The 18,105-nt window shown below is 38.2% G+C and overlaps 1 protein-coding gene across 1 annotated transcript in view; it reads right to left on the bottom strand.

Moving 5' to 3' along the window:
• The window catches only part of LOC306888057 (ras GTPase-activating protein 2-like), a 49,058-nt gene extending 31,221 nt beyond the window's left edge, over positions 1 to 17,837 (bottom strand). The window contains exons 1-2 of the mRNA XM_079446178.1: positions 17,616 to 17,837; positions 2,035 to 2,158 (exon numbers count right to left, since the gene is read on the bottom strand). Of these exons, the coding sequence (XP_079302304.1) occupies positions 2,035 to 2,158; positions 17,616 to 17,673 (182 nt within the window). The 5' untranslated portion in view covers positions 17,674 to 17,837. The remainder of the gene's footprint in view (positions 1 to 2,034; positions 2,159 to 17,615) is intronic.
• Positions 17,838 to 18,105: the final 268 nt, after the last annotated feature.

The raw sequence follows: 18,105 nt of genomic DNA, 5'->3' as shown, positions 1-18,105 counted from the left end.
AACACAAACAAATACAGAAACGCACGGCAAATACGCACAGTCCACATCGGAAATGTTTAAGGGAACTGCAAAGTAACGAACATGGCTGAGACATGCTTATCAATGATTGCTAAAAAGTGAGGTTTTTGTTTATTTTCACATCCTGATCATACGACTCCTTCGCTTTTTTTTTTTCATTAGCTTATTTTTTTATTAAATAAGCTAATGAAATACACAATTACTTCAATTATGAAAGGTTATGTAATTTGGCTAACTTACATTTACAACTTACCTTTCAAAAATGAACCTTAGCTTTACTACGAAAATAAAGAAATAATGTACAAAATAAATATAAATAATTTTTTTTTACTAGTTTAACCATGGTAACCATAATTTTATTTTATTTTTTGCTTGGTTACTCTACTTAGTCTAAGTGTCTAAACACTTTTTGGGGTCAAAGTAAGCAAGGAATTAAAAAAATCGTATATCATAACAATAGTGTCCAAAAAAAACAACAGATTAAAAAGGTTCAACGTGCAAAAAAAATTACTTCTAGCTGTGTGACTGCAACAGTCAAATACCTCAGCTGAGACTTGAGCGGAGAATGCTCATCCACCCACACACACTCCAGCTCTCTTACACATACACAAATTACACACTCACAGCCCCCGCACTGAAGAGCGCATGCGCTCCAACATACATTCACACAGATTCTGACCTCCTGAAAACTGCTACAGGTAAAACCACTCGACTGAAAACATGGCGACACGGCACACATGAATGGCCTCAGATTCAAAAGTGTTTAATAATAAGTCAGATGAGAGAAAGAAAGAAAGATCAGGAGAGGTGAAGAAAGACTTGAGTAAAAAACTTCACGCTCTGAGAGAGGCTGATTGCAAACGAGTGTGTGAGCGAAAGACAAGGAGCGATAGATAGCAAGTGTGAGAGAGAAAAGTGAGGGAACGCGTAGGTGGACACCCTTCCTTAGACACAGCCAACATTGCCCTTTGAACAGAGGGGAAAAAACAGTTGTGAAATACCACGAGAGGAAAAGCCTTCAGAAAAAGAGTGAGATAAAGAAAATGTGCTTCTTTCAATGACTAGACATATTCAATGAATATGTTGTATGTCCAATATCAAGATGAACTATCAGACAAAGTAAATCTGGTGCACAATGGGAAGTCAACTTTGAGTATAATGAATAAAAAATATGTTTTTAGAATTAAGCAATGAGTATTGAAGCTCTCCACACCATTTCTAAAACTACAAATCTGGCATAGAATTGCACTGAAAATATCTTAATATCTTTTGAACACCTTAGCAACAACCCAAAACACCCTGACAACATGCTAGAACACAGAATAGCTTAAAGTGAAAATTTCGTCATCATTCCCTCGTGTTGTTGACTGACTTTCTTCCATAGAACACAAAATAAGATATTTTGAAGAACGTTTGAACTGTTTTTGTCCTTACAATGAAAGCCAATGGGGTCCCAAAAAATTCAGATCCCATTTTAATGTTTGGGGGGAAAAAATAAACACTTTTAAAAATGTTTTCTATAAATACCTTCTATATATATAATAAAGAAATATGAAGCAGAGCAAATGATGACAGAATTTTCAACAGGACGAATTATCCCTTTACCCCCCCCCCAAATCACTTAAAATTTGTCAAATTATTAACATTACCAAACACCAACAAAACTATATTTAAGGGTTCGATCAGGCACAATTTAGGGTAACAATTGTGGGTTACCACATTCTACAAGTGTTTCTGACATTTTCATCAGGATACGTTTAAATCCATTTGTATATTGTAATATATATTTGAGCAACTACCATGAAAGATGAAATAAAATGACATAAAGGCCAGTGTTTCCGATCTTGTTTGGATTACGTGTACATGGCAGACAGAAAAAAAAAAAGTAGGCCTGCATTTTTGTAAAGCAGCATGAAAACCACATATATGAGAAGTGCTGTAAGATAAATATCATCAACATCAGCATGCAGTTTGCATGTGTTGTTTGTGTGCTCGTGTGTGTGTTTACTGTCTCACCTTACACTCTTCTCATAGACTTTTGTGCGATATACTTCCTCCTGGTCCAAACTGATTGTACAGAAGGTGCAGAGGTCACGGAGGCGGTTCGGCCCTGAGCTCGGACCCAGATTCTTTGCTTCGCCTGCCGAGAGAAGCATAATAAGGATGTAAGAAATCACACGATATTATTCACATTATTGCATTACTTCTCCCAAAAGTTGAAATCCCAATTTGTGGAAAAGCTCTCAAGGACATTCTGTATAAGAACCTTCTTTTCACAGAAAAAAATAAAATATATATATATATTTTTTTTTTGGTATCTGAACACTGCATTTGAATTAGAGGTTTGTCAGTTGTGGGTCGGCAATGTACGGCCACTAACACACACTATTGCGCGCACACACTTGCAGGAGCGCTGTGGTGGTGCAGAGGCTTGAGGCGGATGTGGCCGCTGTATGTGGAGCTCATCTAAGATGTGGTTACAGACGAGAAGCATTAACTTCCTCCCAGCATGCACTGGGGCTTCCAGGAGAGCGCTGATTCAAAAGATCAAATTCAAAAGCACACATACACAACCACACACGTGTCAGAGGGCAAATGTAGCCATAACTAATCCAGACCACATCAAACCAGAACGACACAGCTAGAGATATTTTCTGAACGCAAGAACAATTAATAAAAACGAACATGTACCTTATAATTTTTACCACACTTTTATAATATCAGATACTATGGATTCTTTATTGTGGTTCACAGCTTTCAGTTTTATGCCTCTACTAAAATCACCACAATTAGGTTTTGTTTTTTTAAATAAACCGATTCATAAAATATAGTTGAGAAAGGTCTGTACTTGCTGTTGGCTGCTGATTTTGTACGTTTGCCCACTGACAAAGAAATAATCAGTCTATAATTTTAATGGTAGGTTTATTTGAACAGTGAGAGACAGAATAACAACAAAAAAAATCCAAAAAAACATTTCAAAAAAGTTCGCAAAAACATGACTTAGTACTTGCAATCACAGATGTCAGACGTTTCTTGTAGTTGGCCACCAGGTTTGCACACATCTCAGGAGGGATTTTGTCCCACTCCTCTTTGCAGATCCTCTCCAAATCATTAAGGTTTCGAGGCTGACGTTTGGCAACTCGAACCTTCAGCTCCCTCCACAGATTTTATATGGGATTAAGGTCTGGAGACTGGCTAGGCCACTCCAGGACCATAATGTGCTTCTTCTTGAGCCACTCTTTTGTTTGTTTTTGGGTCATTGTCATGCTGGAATACCCATCCACGACCCATTTTCAATGCCCTGGCTGTGACAGTACATGGCCCCGTCCATCGTCCCTTTGATGCGGTGCAGTTGTCCTGTCCCCTTAGCAGAAAAACACCCCCAAAGCATAATGTTTCCACCTCTGTGTTTGACGTGGGGATGGTGTTCTTGGAGTCATAGGCAGCATTCCTCCTCCTCCAAACACGGCAAGTTGAGTTGATGCCAAAGAGCTTGATTTTGGTCTCATCTGACCACAACACTTTCACCCAGTTCTCCTCTGAATCATTGGCAAACTTCAGAAGGGCCTGTACATGTGCTTTCTTGAGCAGGGGGACGCTGCAGGATTTCAGTCCTTCACGACATAGTGTGTTACCAATTGTTTTCTTGTTGACTATGGTCCCAGCTAGAGACCAAGTATTCAACATTTTATGTCTCATCAAAACATTATTTCTGCATTTGTAACTGCAGGCTAAATGCATTCATGTCCTGCATTAAACAGTGAGTAAATACAACTAAATGCCACTTCAGATGAAGCTTCTGTGTTTCCTCTGCATTGCTAAGATGAATTTTGTTGATACTGATTTAATTTGCCAGGTGAAATGTCTTATTATTCTAAATAACCGATTCCTTTAATTAAAAACAACTAGTTTGAGATGTATAGGCCTATCCCAGGGGTGTCAAACTCAGTTCCTGGAGCGCCGCAGCCCTGCAGAGTTTAGTTCCAACCCTACTCCAACACACCATGTAGTTTTCAAATAAGCCTAAATGATTAGATTAGCTGGATCAGATGTGTTTAATTTGGGTTATATCTATACTGTGTAGGGCTGTGGCCCTCCAGGAACTGAGTTTGACACCCTTGGTCTATCCCATGTATGCGTCCCTCCCACTGTTAAAATGTAACTAAATAATTTGAACTCTGAGTAATTTTAAATTAGCTACATTTTACTTTTACTTGAGTAGATTTTTAGACTGGTACTTTGACTTGTACTTAAGTAAAATTTCATTAATCACTTCATTAAGTACTTTTACTTGAGTAGAATATTTTCGTACTCTTTCCACCTCTGAAAATAACCCTCATTTCTGCATGCAAAATATTATTTAATTTTTTCTTTTGGGCTGATATATGACTCCATAATGCATTAATGCTCATATAAAATTCACCCTACAGAAGAAGCTTATATTCTCATTTCTCATTAGGGAACAGAGACTGAATGCACAAAGTCTGCAACTTACACCTTCAGCAATTAGCTGTTTCCGGCACACACACCTCTTCCCCTGAACCATTCAGAAAACAACAGCAAATGCAACCCTGAGCAGCTCATAATGATGCTCACAGTTGACACAGATAAAGACTCAGAGGAAACTAAACTCCCAAGAGCACACTGCTGCAGGGAGCCATGATAGCAGCCAATGCCCTATAGTTAACCCTCTCTTCTCACACACATACACACAGGTGTAATGAAGAGAAGCAAACGTGTGTAGCACTGTATGCTTAGCAACGGAAGTGAATACAAACCACAACTGTGAGGCCTGAACAAACAAGCTACACAAGGTTCACACACATGCAGATACAAAACTCTGGAGTTCCCTACATGCAAACACACACACACATGCATGCATGAACTCTGCATGCATGAAAACTGTGTACCGGACCATACCGGATACATTTCTGTGAAATCATCTGGCCCGATGAAAAGATATGATTCAAATCACACCAGCTATATAATGAAATATCTGATAGTTCACACAGAATTTGATCATTTACTGTCCAGTTCCATCATTAAAATTCAACACACTTTTAGGCTTGAAACATTTAGCCTAATCTTGATTTTTTTTTTTTTTTTTATAAAAGTCTCTATTTTATCGGTTTGTTTTATTGTATTTTACAGTATTTCAATTGATCCGAATTACAAAATCACCCCTAAAATCATTGCAGAAAAAAGGGGGAAAATCTACAGATTGCTTTTGGGTCTAAAGAAAAGAAAGAGCATCTTGATCCCCACGAGGGTTCATTTTATGCAGAACTACTCTGATGGCAACTGTCTGAAATAGTTTAAATCAACATCCATTCGTATGTTTAGGACACAATATGACCTACCTACACAACAGTTAGTTAATATCAAATTCACCCATGAAAAGTGTTGCATCACATCCCTGTGCTTGAAAAGCAGAGACTGTTTAGTGTTAGCAGTGTAAGCACAATTCACTGCTAAGGGTGTGTGAGGTGACAGCATCAATCTGCTTCAGCTCTTTAAAGAACTATTAATGTCTAATCCCAATGCCACTGACTGTGAAAACTAAAGCGACTCTTGAGCTCTGTGCTAAGCCCTCCTGAATCGCTCAGAAGCAGTACAAGATCTTAACTTAGACCCTCCGGACAGACCAGAAGGGGAAACACTGAGTTGGTTAGTTTTTGACCACCATCTTTGACCCAAATTTAGCCAGGCTCATAATAATTTAACTTAGCGAAAAAAACTGCAGTTCCTCAGAAAAATAATGAATAGGCAGAAAAGCTCATTTTAGAACTAATATAGGCTACACTGTATTTGTAACTAGCCTACTGTTTAACAGCATGTGTTAGTCAACCATACATATTAGCATGGTTTCATCTCAGAAATAAATACAGTTTGTACGCAGCTCTCTTGAATACTTGTTTCTGACTGGTGAATTGTGACATTCAGCAGTCAAATATTTTCATACACTGACTGATATTCTAATTGATCTTTGTCCCAAGCAACCAATTAGCAATAGACACAAAACTGATAGCTGTGCTAGTTTCATGTGTCCCGTGACTCTGTGGTCTCTTTGTTCTCACAGAATAAAATAAAGTTTCAAATGAATAGATATAAAATAAACATAAAACATACACATAAATGTACAGTGTCTATTTATGCATGTTTGCATACAAAAACTGTAGATTTACCACATGTTCAGAATCATATGATTTAGTTTTTTAATGCGTTGCTCAAAACTATTTGTAACAAAATAGTTATTGCGAAAGAAGTATGAAAACGCAAGCGAAGGATGAGGTTTGACAGTGAATGAAGTAAGCGGTCAGAAGGTTATAAGTCAATGAGTTTTAAACACCAACCTCAGCTTGTTTGCTACCTTTAAAGGCCCAATGAAATCACTTGACAAAGGACTTTTGGGCAAGACATATCAAAGAACTGGTTTTCTTTTTTAAAATAACCAACAGACTTCGCATCACAGTTCACAAAATCAAAGTTTGCCACATGCTATGCTATTGCTAGTAGATTTCATTGGACAAAAGTTTAGACACGCCCATGAGTGCATGATGAGTCATCAAAAAACATTTTTCGAGAGAAAACTAACTTTTAGCTGTATGTAAGCATTTATATGACCTCCAAACTAACAAACATGAACTAAAACCCACAAAATGCCGAAACTAATTTCATACCCACTACAGGAAAACAAACGGTTGTATAGTGGTTTTTAAATATAATCAACTATCACGTTTGTCTACACTCAAAAAAAGGAAATTAGCTGGTTATTACATTAAAACAAGCGTAACGTGTAATTTTAACAAAATTATTTCATGTTTCAAAGGTGAACGTGATAAAATAATGTAGGATAAGCATGAAATTCAACAAATTAACATTTGTTAAATTCAGTCATGTTGAGATAACGTGATTCAATATAGTCAGACTGATCTTGCACCGAAAATGGATTAGCGAGATCACGCGAGATGACAAACCGCGTGCTTCGGAAAATAACGAGATTATCACATGAAGAACTTGCCTGGCGTGCCTGGAGTTCATTTGGAAAAGGTAAGATAAAATCTGTTTTCATCCATCTACAAAACGATGTGTATAAAATCATCAGCAGACTGTCCATCATTTTCAGCAATATTTGGTTATGCTTGTTTGTTATTTTTGTACTCAGGCCGTTAATGTCATGCTGGCACATTCATGCTTACATACGTGACGATAGTTGGCTCGCAGTTAAAGGATAATTCCGGTATTTAGCACTTTGAGTCTCTTTTCTGGTTTATGGATGAACTAGAGTAGTGGACACAGAAATGTTGACGATGGGTCCTGTCTCGACTTTTTGACTCGTTTAGATTCGCCTTTGACCGCTTCAGTGGCTGGCTACGAGCATTCACAAACATGTCCTTAAAACAACCCTTAACGTTCGTGTTCAAAACTGTGCAACTCACCCGAGTGGCTAGTGGTGTTCGTTGATGATTAAAAACAAATATATCGGCGCAATGTATGATTTCAATCCGTGTTATTTGCTATAGTGGAACTATTTTTTCAGATACCTCACAACTGCGTATAAACTTCCGCTCGATATTTGAGTCTGAAGCGCAGTAATATCAACGAGCACTGAGTCCTCCAACAGAAATCAATGGGATTTTACAAAATGCCAAATAAAACACGACAGAAACTGCATTTCGCTACGCTATTTGTTTTTAATCATCAACGAATACCACTAACCACTCGGTGAGTTGCACAGTTTTGAACACGAACGTTAAGGGTTGTTTTAAGGACATGTTTGTGAATGCTCGTAGCCAGCCACTGAAGCGGTCAAAGGCGAATCTAAACGAGTCAAATAGTCGAGACAGGACCCATCGTCAACATTTCTGTGTCCACTACTCTAGTTCATCCATAAACCAGAAAAGAGACTCAAAGTGCTAAATACCAGAGTTATCCTTTAAATAAAAACTCACTACCACATACAAATTATTTGGCCTGTTTTTTTTCATCATGTAATTCTTCTATACATGAACAAAAACAGTGTATCAAATGTCTGTTTGAGGTAAAGTAACTTATTACTGATCTTTTTGGAAATAACCGGGCCGGTTTGGGAGCCTCTCTCCTTGTCTTTCTCTCAGACAATAACACACACACACACACACACACACCCCCCATACTTTTTTTTTCCTTTAATAAGACAATATATCTTTATTCGAATGGAATAAGTAACACTGAACTCATGATTACAACAGACAGGCCCTTGGTATGGCTTAGTTGAAGTATTTCACCGACTCAGCTAAACAATTTTAATGTCAATTGGTTATTTGATTACATTTGCATTATTATGAATATGGATCAAGTTAGTGATAGCTGTTTTACAGTAATACTGTAAAGATTGTGTGCTATAAATATGCATGTAATGCACATCAGTAAAAAAATCTTTGTCCTTGTTCATTTTATTTTTTGTCACAGGATGTCGATGAAAGCACTCAAATGGCCATAGCGGAGACAGTATTTGGAATCTTTGTCATTCGACAAGAAGGCGCAGAGCCTGGCGATGACCCCGCGGATGTTGGTATTGTCCTGGAGGGGGTGGAAGTGATGAGTGAGTTGGGCAATGTAGCTTTTGCTGTGGTGATGTTGCTGGGGCTTGTCTACGCGCTAAACCTGAGCTACCCCCAGGAGCTCAAGTACACTTTTGAGATTCTGCAGAAGATCATTATGGAATTGGATGGAAACAAACTATCCAACAAAGGACAAGTTCTCAAAACACTGCTTTCCCGTTAAGAAACATCGCCATAGCAAAAGCTACACCAGAAAAGTTGTACCATCTGTTTTGTTGTTTAGGTACTCCAGCACATTAAACTACAGGTGTAAGTGCAAATCTTGAAGGGGAATGTGAGTATAAAGGCAGGGCCCCATTTCCCAGTACAGGTCCTTTTCAAAAAATTAGCATATTGTGATAAAGTTCATTATTTTCTGTAATGTACTGATAAACATTAGACTTTCATATATTTTAGATTCATTACAACACAACTGAAGTAGTTCAAGCCTTTTATTGTTTTAATATTGATGATTTTGGCATACAGCTCATGAAAACCCAAAATTCCTATCTCAAAAAATTAGCATATCATGAAAAGGTTCTCTAAACGAGCTATTAACCTAATCATCTGAATCAACTAATTAACTCTAAACACCTGCAAAAGATTCCTGAGGCTTTTAAAAACTCCCAGCCTGGTTCATTACTCAAAACCGCAATCATGGGTAAGACTGCCGACCTGACTGCTGTCCAGAAGGCCATCATTGACACCCTCAAGCAAGAGGGTAAGACACAGAAAGACATTTCTGAACGAATAGGCTGTTCCCAGAGTGCTGTATCAAGGCACCTCAGTGGGAAGTCTGTGGGAAGGAAAAAGTGTGGCAGAAAACGCAGCACAACGAGAAGAGGTGACCGGACCCTGAGGAAGATTGTGGAGAAGGACCGATTCCAGACCTTGGGGGACCTGCGGAAGCAGTGGACTGAGTCTGGAGTAGAAACATCCAGAGCCACCGTGTACAGTCGTGTGCAGGAAATGGGCTACAGGTGCCGCATTCCCCAGGTCAAGCCACTTTTGAACCAGAAACAGCGGCAGAAGCGCCTGACCTGGGCTACAGAGAAGCAGCACTGGACTGTTGCTCAGTGGTCCAAAGTACTTTTTTCGGATGAAAGCAAATTTTGCATGTCATTCGGAAATCAAGGTGCCAGAGTCTGGAGGAAGACTGGGGAGAGGGAAATGCCAAAATGCCTGAAGTCCAGTGTCAAGTACCCACAGTCAGTGATGCTGGTGTTGGTCCACTGTGTTTTATCAAGGGCAGGGTCAATGCAGCTAGCTATCAGGAGATTTTGGAGCACTTCATGCTTCCATCTGCTGAAAAGCTTTAAGGAGATGAAGATTTCATTTTTCAGCACGACCTGGCACCTGCTCACAGTGCCAAAACCACTGGTAAATGGTTTACTGACCATGGTATTACTGTGCTCAATTGGCCTGCCAACTCTCCTGACCTGAACCCCATAGAGAATCTGTGGGATATTGTGAAGAGAAAGTTGAGCGACGCAAGACCCGACACTCTGGATGAGCTTAAGGCCGCTATCGAAGCATCCTGGGCCTCCATAACACCTCAGCAGTGCCACAGGCTGATTGCCTCCATGCCACGCCGCATTGAAGCAGTCATTTCTGCAAAAGGATTCCCGACCAAGTATTGAGTGCATAAATGAACATAATGGCCATTCTTTTATTGGTCGGATGAAATATGCTAATTTTTTGAGATAGGAATTTTGGGTTTTCATGAGCTGTATGCCAAAATCATCAATATTAAAACAACAAAAGGCTTGAACTACTTCAGTTGTGTTGTAATGAATCTAAAATATATGAAAGTCTAATGTTTATCAGTACATTACAGAAAATAATGAACTTTATCACAATATGCAAATTTTTTGAAAAGGACCTGTATATCAGTGTTCAGTTCATCTGGAGGTTTTTTGTGCTCTGTTTTTATTAAAAAATGTTCTCTCTGATGCAAGGTCCAGTCTATTGGCACTTAAGGAAAGCTGTATGCTGAATTATTTTTTCAGTTTCTCATAAAAAATTAAAGGGATAGTTCGGCCTATCCCTTTAAGACTAAGCTATGTTTAATTTTTTTTAAGTTTAAACATTTACAAATTTCGGGAGTTAAACTTTGTTGTAAGATCTCCATTTGTCTTGTTTTTACCCTTGATGCCAACCATGCTGTAGACATTGTTGAAACTTGTTTAAAAAATGTCCCTACGTTTCAATGTAAAAAATTTAAATATATATTTATACAAAACATGTTCTAACTTTGGTAAATATTTTTTATTAACTTCTGTGTGAGTTCACCATCACATAAAACCACAGGTGCAAGATGTACAAAGTGCAAATGTTAAGAGTAGATTAAGTGGGATGCGAGTGAGAGGGCCCATTTCCCTGTATTCTCATAACAAACTTGAGATATATTTCCTTGTGTTATCAACAAGCAACTCAACTGTGTAAAACAATGTGCATTATAATTTTGGAAATACAATTTGATTGCACCTTTTCTCATTTGTTGTGTGTTGTTTCCACCATTAGAGTTTGTTAAAAAGGTTTTAATTTATTCAACTCAAAAGCTATTCTTTGAAGTAATGTAATTAAATCATGGAAAGGATTTCCATGTGATTAAATGGCTTTCTTTCAGCATTAAGCACTTTTGTTAGGCTAACTTAAATAAATTAGTTGGTCCAAAACATTGCTAATTAGTTGGGCTGACACTATTAAATTAAGCTGTGCCCAACCATAGTAAATAAGTTGAATCAAACTTAATAAATTAAGTTGACCCAACGTAAGTACATTCAATTGGAATAACAGAATTGCATAATGCTGAAATAAAGCAAGTTAATCATGTGGAAATCCTTTCCATGATTTTTTTATGTTCATTCAAAGAGTAATTTTTTTGAGTGTAGTACTGAAATGTTCTAACTAGGCTGGGCTGAGTTTGGTGGTTCTAGCTTGAAAGCTCTAGGAGGAGTAGCGTTCAGAAATTTGGCTAATAATAATAATAATAAACTTAAGTAGCAGATCAGTAGGTTGGCTTTCTCAAGCCAACCTAATAAGGGCATCAGAATTGGTTGACACCGGAACAATGTGGCCATTATAAAGTCGTAAGAGTGTGTTGTAAGATGGTCCTCATAGAGCCAGCCCTTAGTTTAGTTCCTCTTTGTCGGCTGTTATTAGAATACTACTGAATGCTTCACAGTTCTCCAACACATCACAACACGCAAACATTTCCTCCTGCTGCTTGTATATGTGCACGCACACCTGCTGATAGCCGGTGCTGGTGACCACATGTAAATGTGGCTGTTTGTGTGCAAAAAGAAGGGAAAAGAAAAGAAAAAGATAACATCAGAGTGAGTCTTAGTCCATGAGGGTACCAATTAGTACACTACACTTTCCAACAGAAAGATTCATGGCTCAACTTCTCACAAAAAATGTTTACCAATGCTAAGGTATTTTGAGAGAATTTTAACATATTGCTAAGGTGTTACAAGTTGTTTTTTTTTTGCATATTTCTATGGTGTTCTGAGATCATTTTAGCATGTTGATAAGGTCTTCTAAATGGTTTTTGCATGTTTAGCATCTGTATTGTCATGGCATTCCCTTTCAAAGCTAATACTAAAGAAAAATAACCTATCCAAATTAGGGAATTGTATAATATTATTAATATAGACATGTATTTAATGTAGGCCTATACTAAATGTAGCCTATTTCGACTACTGTTTTTCATACAAATACCTTTACCATAGTATTGAGGTGCTGTGTTAATCAAACTCAACAAGTCAGAATATTTTAATTTCACCATATACAAATGAGGTTGTTACCATTTTTACATGTGGTTACTGATTTTGATAATGAACATAAATTTACACCTGCATCCAAACTCAAGCTACAACTGTCAACTCAAGCTACTGTCAAATGTGCATTTCTAAGAGACCAAAATGTAATATTATCAATATTTCAGCCTGCACTGCAAACTGTGCGGAATATACAGTCAGGCAACACAAACCTGTTTCATGATTTGAAACAATATCATGCATTAGAACATGCAGAAACTAAGCAATTAATTTTTTATTTAAAATACTTATTTTAAATGACTGGAAAAGTGTAAAAAATTTCAAAAACATGAGGTGTTTGTCCAAACTAATCCAAATGACTAATCCCTCAGTAAGCTCCTAATTTGTAGCTTCATTGACAGTAAGTAGTTGTTATACAGCTAGTTAACATAGTAATAGTGTTCCTGCTGGCATATTGTGGGCCCAAATCTGAATTAATAACAGATTTTTTTTTAAGCTAAGGGATTTCAATGACTTAAGCAGATGAATATTATGGCTTAAATCAATAACATCATAAATGATGCATGCACAGAATGGCTTAATTGTGTTTGTAGAGGCTGTAACCCAATTTGTGGTTATGCGTGGTGTTGACATATGTCCCGATTAGGACACTTGCATGGACAAAGACATCACTGCAGTGTGACTCACTGCACACAGTGGCCTAGTACTCATAACAGTCATTCTGAAACCTTGGTGTGCTTTTGTGAATGAAAAAGCCTTTGAGCTGTATTCATTCACCTCACTGACCAATGGGCAGTAGCCATTATTAGACATAACAGTTGTTGTCAACAAACTACAAAACACAAGTAAACAAACGAATGCCTTTATCCTTTCATAAAAATGTCTGACGACGAGAGCCAACCACACCATCAGTGTTTTAATACAGAACCCACAGACTGACTGCACAACTATAACATTTACAGTGGGGCAAATAAGTATTTGATACACTGCCGATTTTTCACGTTTTCCCACTTACAAAGAATGGAGAGATCTGTCATTTTCATCGTAGGTACACCTCAACTGTGAGAGACAGAATATAAAAAATAAATCCAGAAAATCACATTGTATGATTTTTGAACAATTAATTTCCATTTTATTGCATGAAATATGCATTTGAAACAATAGAAAAATAGAACTTAATATTTGGTACAGAAACCTTTGTTTACAATTACAGAGGTCAGACGTTTCCTGTAGTTCTTGACCAGGTTTGCACACACTGCAGCAGGGATTTTGGGCCACTCCTCCATACAGGTCTTCTCCAGATCTGTCGCTGGGCAACATGGAGTTTCAGCTCCCTCCATAGATTTCCTATTGGTTTCAGGTCTGGAGACTGGCTAGGCCACTCCAGGACCTTGAAATGCTTCTTACGGAGCCACTCCTTAGTTGTGTTTGGGGTCATTGTCATGCTGGAAGACCCAGCTACGACCCGTCTTCAATGCTCTTACTGAGGGAAGGAGGTTGTTGCCCAAAATCTCGCGATACATGGTCCCATCCATCCTCCCCTCAATACGGTGCAGTCGTCCTGTCCCCTTTGCAGAAAAGCACCCCCAAAGCATGATGTTTCCACCCCCATGCTTCACGGTTGGGATGATGTTCTTGGGATTGTACTCATCCTTCTTCCTCCAAACACAGCGAGTGGAGTTTATACCAAAAAGTTCTATTTTGGTCTCATCTGACCACATGACCTTCTCCCATGTCTCCTCTGGATCATCCAGATGGTCTTTAACAAACTTCAGACAGGCCTGGACATGTGCTGGCTTGAGCAGGGGGACCTTGCGCGCTGCAGGATTTTAATCCATGACAGTGTAGTGTGTTACTAATGGTAACCGTTGAGACTGTGGTCCCAGCTCTCTTCAGGTCATTGACCAGGTCCTCCTGTGTAGTTCTTGGCTGATCCCTCACCTTTCTCAGGATCATTGATACTCCATGGAGCCCCAGTTCGAGGGAGATTGACAGTCATCTTGAATTTCTTCCATTTTCTAATAATTGCACCAACAGTTGTTGCCTTCTCACCAAGCTGTTTGTCTATTGTCCTGTAGCCCATCCCAGCCTTGTGCAGGTCTACAATTGTGTCCCTAGTGTCCTTAGACAGCTATTTGGTCTTGCCCATAGTGGAGAGGTTGGAGTCTAATTGATTGAGTGTGTGAACAGGTGTCTTTTATACAGGTAACGAGTTCAAACCGGTGCAATAATACAGGTAATGAGTGGAGGATAGGAGGGCTTCTTAAAGACAAACTAACAGGTCTGTGAGAGCCAGAATTCTTGCTGGTTGGTAGGTGATCAAATACTTATTTCATGCAATAAAATGGAAATTAATTATTCAAAAATCATACAATGTGATTTTCTGGATTTTTTTTTTTTATTCTGTCTCTCACAGTTGAGGTGTACCTACGATGAAAATTACAGCTCTCTCCATTCTTTGTAAGTGGGAAAACTTGACAAATCGGCAGTGTATCAAATACTTATTTGCCCCACTGTAGCAGCTGATCAATTGTTCAGTGTCAATTCAACCACGATGTCCCCTTTGAGAGTTTCTGACAATTTGATTTGATAGCACATGATTTATGTCATGGGACATGTCTCTGTTTACAGAGTGGCATTGCCCTGAACCTCATCGTTTGGGCAAGGGCAAGCAAAGGACTGAGTAGGAAGTGATTTGATCGAAGACTTTAGTTAAGTGCAATTTTAAAAAAACAGTTCTTCGGGGAGGCTCAGGCATTTTTAACAACCAGACATTATTCCTCAATTTTTTTTTGTTTATTTACTAAAAAACTTAAAATTACAGGAAAGTCAGGTCAAATACTGTAGAATAAATAGTACCTGGTTTCTTCCCCAAGCATTTACAAAGAAGAGAGGAATTATTTAACAGTACTCTGTAATTTCCAAAGGACTTTCCCAGTTCTTCCTGAAGGCATGTGTAACTTTTTCAATGCACTAAACATGACATAACTGTTTTATATTCTGTTAGTATAACTAAATATTCAACACTCTTAGAAATAAAGGTACATAAGCTGTCACTTGGGTGATGACTTTTCAAACGTACACCTTTGTACCTAAAGAAAATTCCATAATGGGTACTTAAAGGTACAAAAGTGTACCTTTTAAAAAAGGACCACCCCTTTTGTTCCTTTTTTTTCTGAGAGTGTAATTCTGTCAGATCATTCGAAACACAATTTTATGATTTTATAAATATACTGTCACTCCAAACTACATTCAATTCACATAACAGTAAGATATTCACTCATATTGTTTATTAGTATTATCGCTTTACTATACACGTTATTGGAATTGACCTGAGGCTGGGACTTTCAAGTCATCCAAATGCCCTAAAAGTCCCAATTACTCACTGACTTCCAAAAAACTCGGTCTGTGAATGCCCCCACATCCCCAGTCCAGACAGCTGTTTTAGTACAGTAGCAAACGCGGGTTACTGAGCTGTTACTGTAATCAGAAAAGCCTTCCCTCATCCAGGTGGAAAGATAAAAGCGATGACTTTCACACAATCATACGCACACAGTTGTAAAAAATCAGCATAAAGGGCTGTACATAAGACTTAATTTTTTTAAGATTTTGTATTTGTACCACAGGACATCTTTTTCATTACATTATTTTTTTCTTTCTATACTCCCGTAAAATGAAGAGCTACTCCACTTCACATGAATTAGGTAATATCATGAGGCTATGAGGCTTCCAGTGAGCTTTCCAGAGAGCGATGATTTACCACAAATTCACTTGCAACACAGAAGGTTTCGGTTCAATTTTTTATTTTTTTTAGTGGGTGAGGGGTCGGAGACAGTAAAAACATAAACAGTTTTAAGAAAATATCTCTATATAAATTGAGTTTAAATTTAAATCAGCTCGGCCTATTCAAAACACCTGACATGTCAAAATTATATTTCAGACGCACAGCGATCTTTCCTTTTCCCCCGATAGTGTCAATATCATCTGTCATGTTCTTCACCAAAAATTGACATTTATCAAATGTACCATTTTATACTAATTGTATCCAATGGTAATATCATATAACATGCACTTGTCTTTAGTTAAAAATGTCATTCGAATTATGTTACATGAAGAACATGTTTAGGTTACTTGATAAAACATTTTTACTATGTAGTGTGAAATATGAAAAATGGCGATGATACACATGTACACTGGAATTTAAATGATCCTGTACTGTGGTAGCATGCCAAAAATAATACGGTAACATGTCCAATGATCATTGCAGTTCTATGGTACTTTGTTGTGATTCCATGCTACAAGTAGACAAAAACTCAACCTGGCTATACTGGGTTATACAAATCAATCCTAATAAGGGTCAGATCGAGTAGGAATAACTCAATATTTGATTTTTACAGTGTAAATATATCAAATACCCTACCAGACACTAAACCATAGTTAACTCAGCTAGTTACTACGGCTGTATGTCATAATAAATTTAATGCGGGATTCTGCAAAGAGGGTAAAAAGAGTTAAGAAGCTCTAAATAAATAAATAAAAATGAGGTTTTTTTTTAAATGACAGTAACTTAGCTGATAATACCAAAGTGTTATTGTACAAACTGTAATATATATGATTTTTAATCTACTGTACGTACTTTGTAATTTGTCATTTGAAATCTATACTTCAGCGTTAAAGCTATTGCGTTATAATATACTATATTACGCTTTTAAGAAAATTATAAAAATGTCACAATTATCTGTAGCAATGGTCGTTTATTTAAAAGCGATGCAACAACTTCCGTCCAGCTCAGAATTAGTCAGATTTCGGCGAGGACCCCACCGTCTATTTCACACCCTCGGTCCGGGTAAGAATGAACCAACCATCCGCCGACTCCAGCGATATGAAGACGGGTAACTAAAATACAATATTTCACTCTTGTACTAACATAAAAGTGAATACACACGACGGTTGTGAGGGGGAACCAGGGTATTGAGCACGTTAGCATCACTGCTAACTCACAGATAATGGGGGAAGCCTGAGCTATATCAGTCACTGGTGATATAAAGACGATTTAAACGTAAAATATCCAAATTTAAGTGAACTATTATACAAAATGTGGCAGGTTTCTCACAGCCCCAGTGTTGCTCCTACCGCGCCCCTCGCCGATGCGTTTCTTTCTCTCCCAAAACCATCTAAACACACTCTTCCACACACACACACACACACACACACACCAGCGTGTCGCACTTACATATTTTTCCTCGGAGGCTCTGCAAAATCCGGATTTTCGTGTCGTCTTCTTCCGCCATGGTCCAAGTTTCGTCTCTGTACAGTACATTCAACACTTATCACATCCGTTTATGAATGCAGTCGCACGGACGGACGGCCCTCCGAAGCGTCACCGGCTCGGCGCGATTGGTCGCAACGGCAGACCGGGATTTGTGTGAATCAACTCACACAGGCAGCATCATGTAGTCAAAACACACGGAAGCCCTTGTGGAGGACCAGCTACAGAGCAGAGGAACGAAAGAACCCCTTGTGTTTTAAAACCTAGTGAGCTGACAGCCTAAAGAGCATGCTAGTCAGGTTTGAAACGGTCTTTGTGGATAGTTTGGAAATCAGTACAGTAATAGTTACTAGTGGTTTGTTTTTAAATTGTTTAAACTTTCTCCTTAAAGGCATTTTAAGTTTCAGTGCTGGCCTATCTCCTGAAAACAAACACGTTAATAGTAAAACTTTGC

This window comes from Barbus barbus (genome assembly GCF_936440315.1).
Source record: "Barbus barbus genome assembly, chromosome: 22".
Lineage (NCBI taxonomy): Eukaryota > Metazoa > Chordata > Actinopteri > Cypriniformes > Cyprinidae > Barbus > Barbus barbus.
This window is presented reverse-complemented; position numbering and strand designations above follow the sequence as displayed.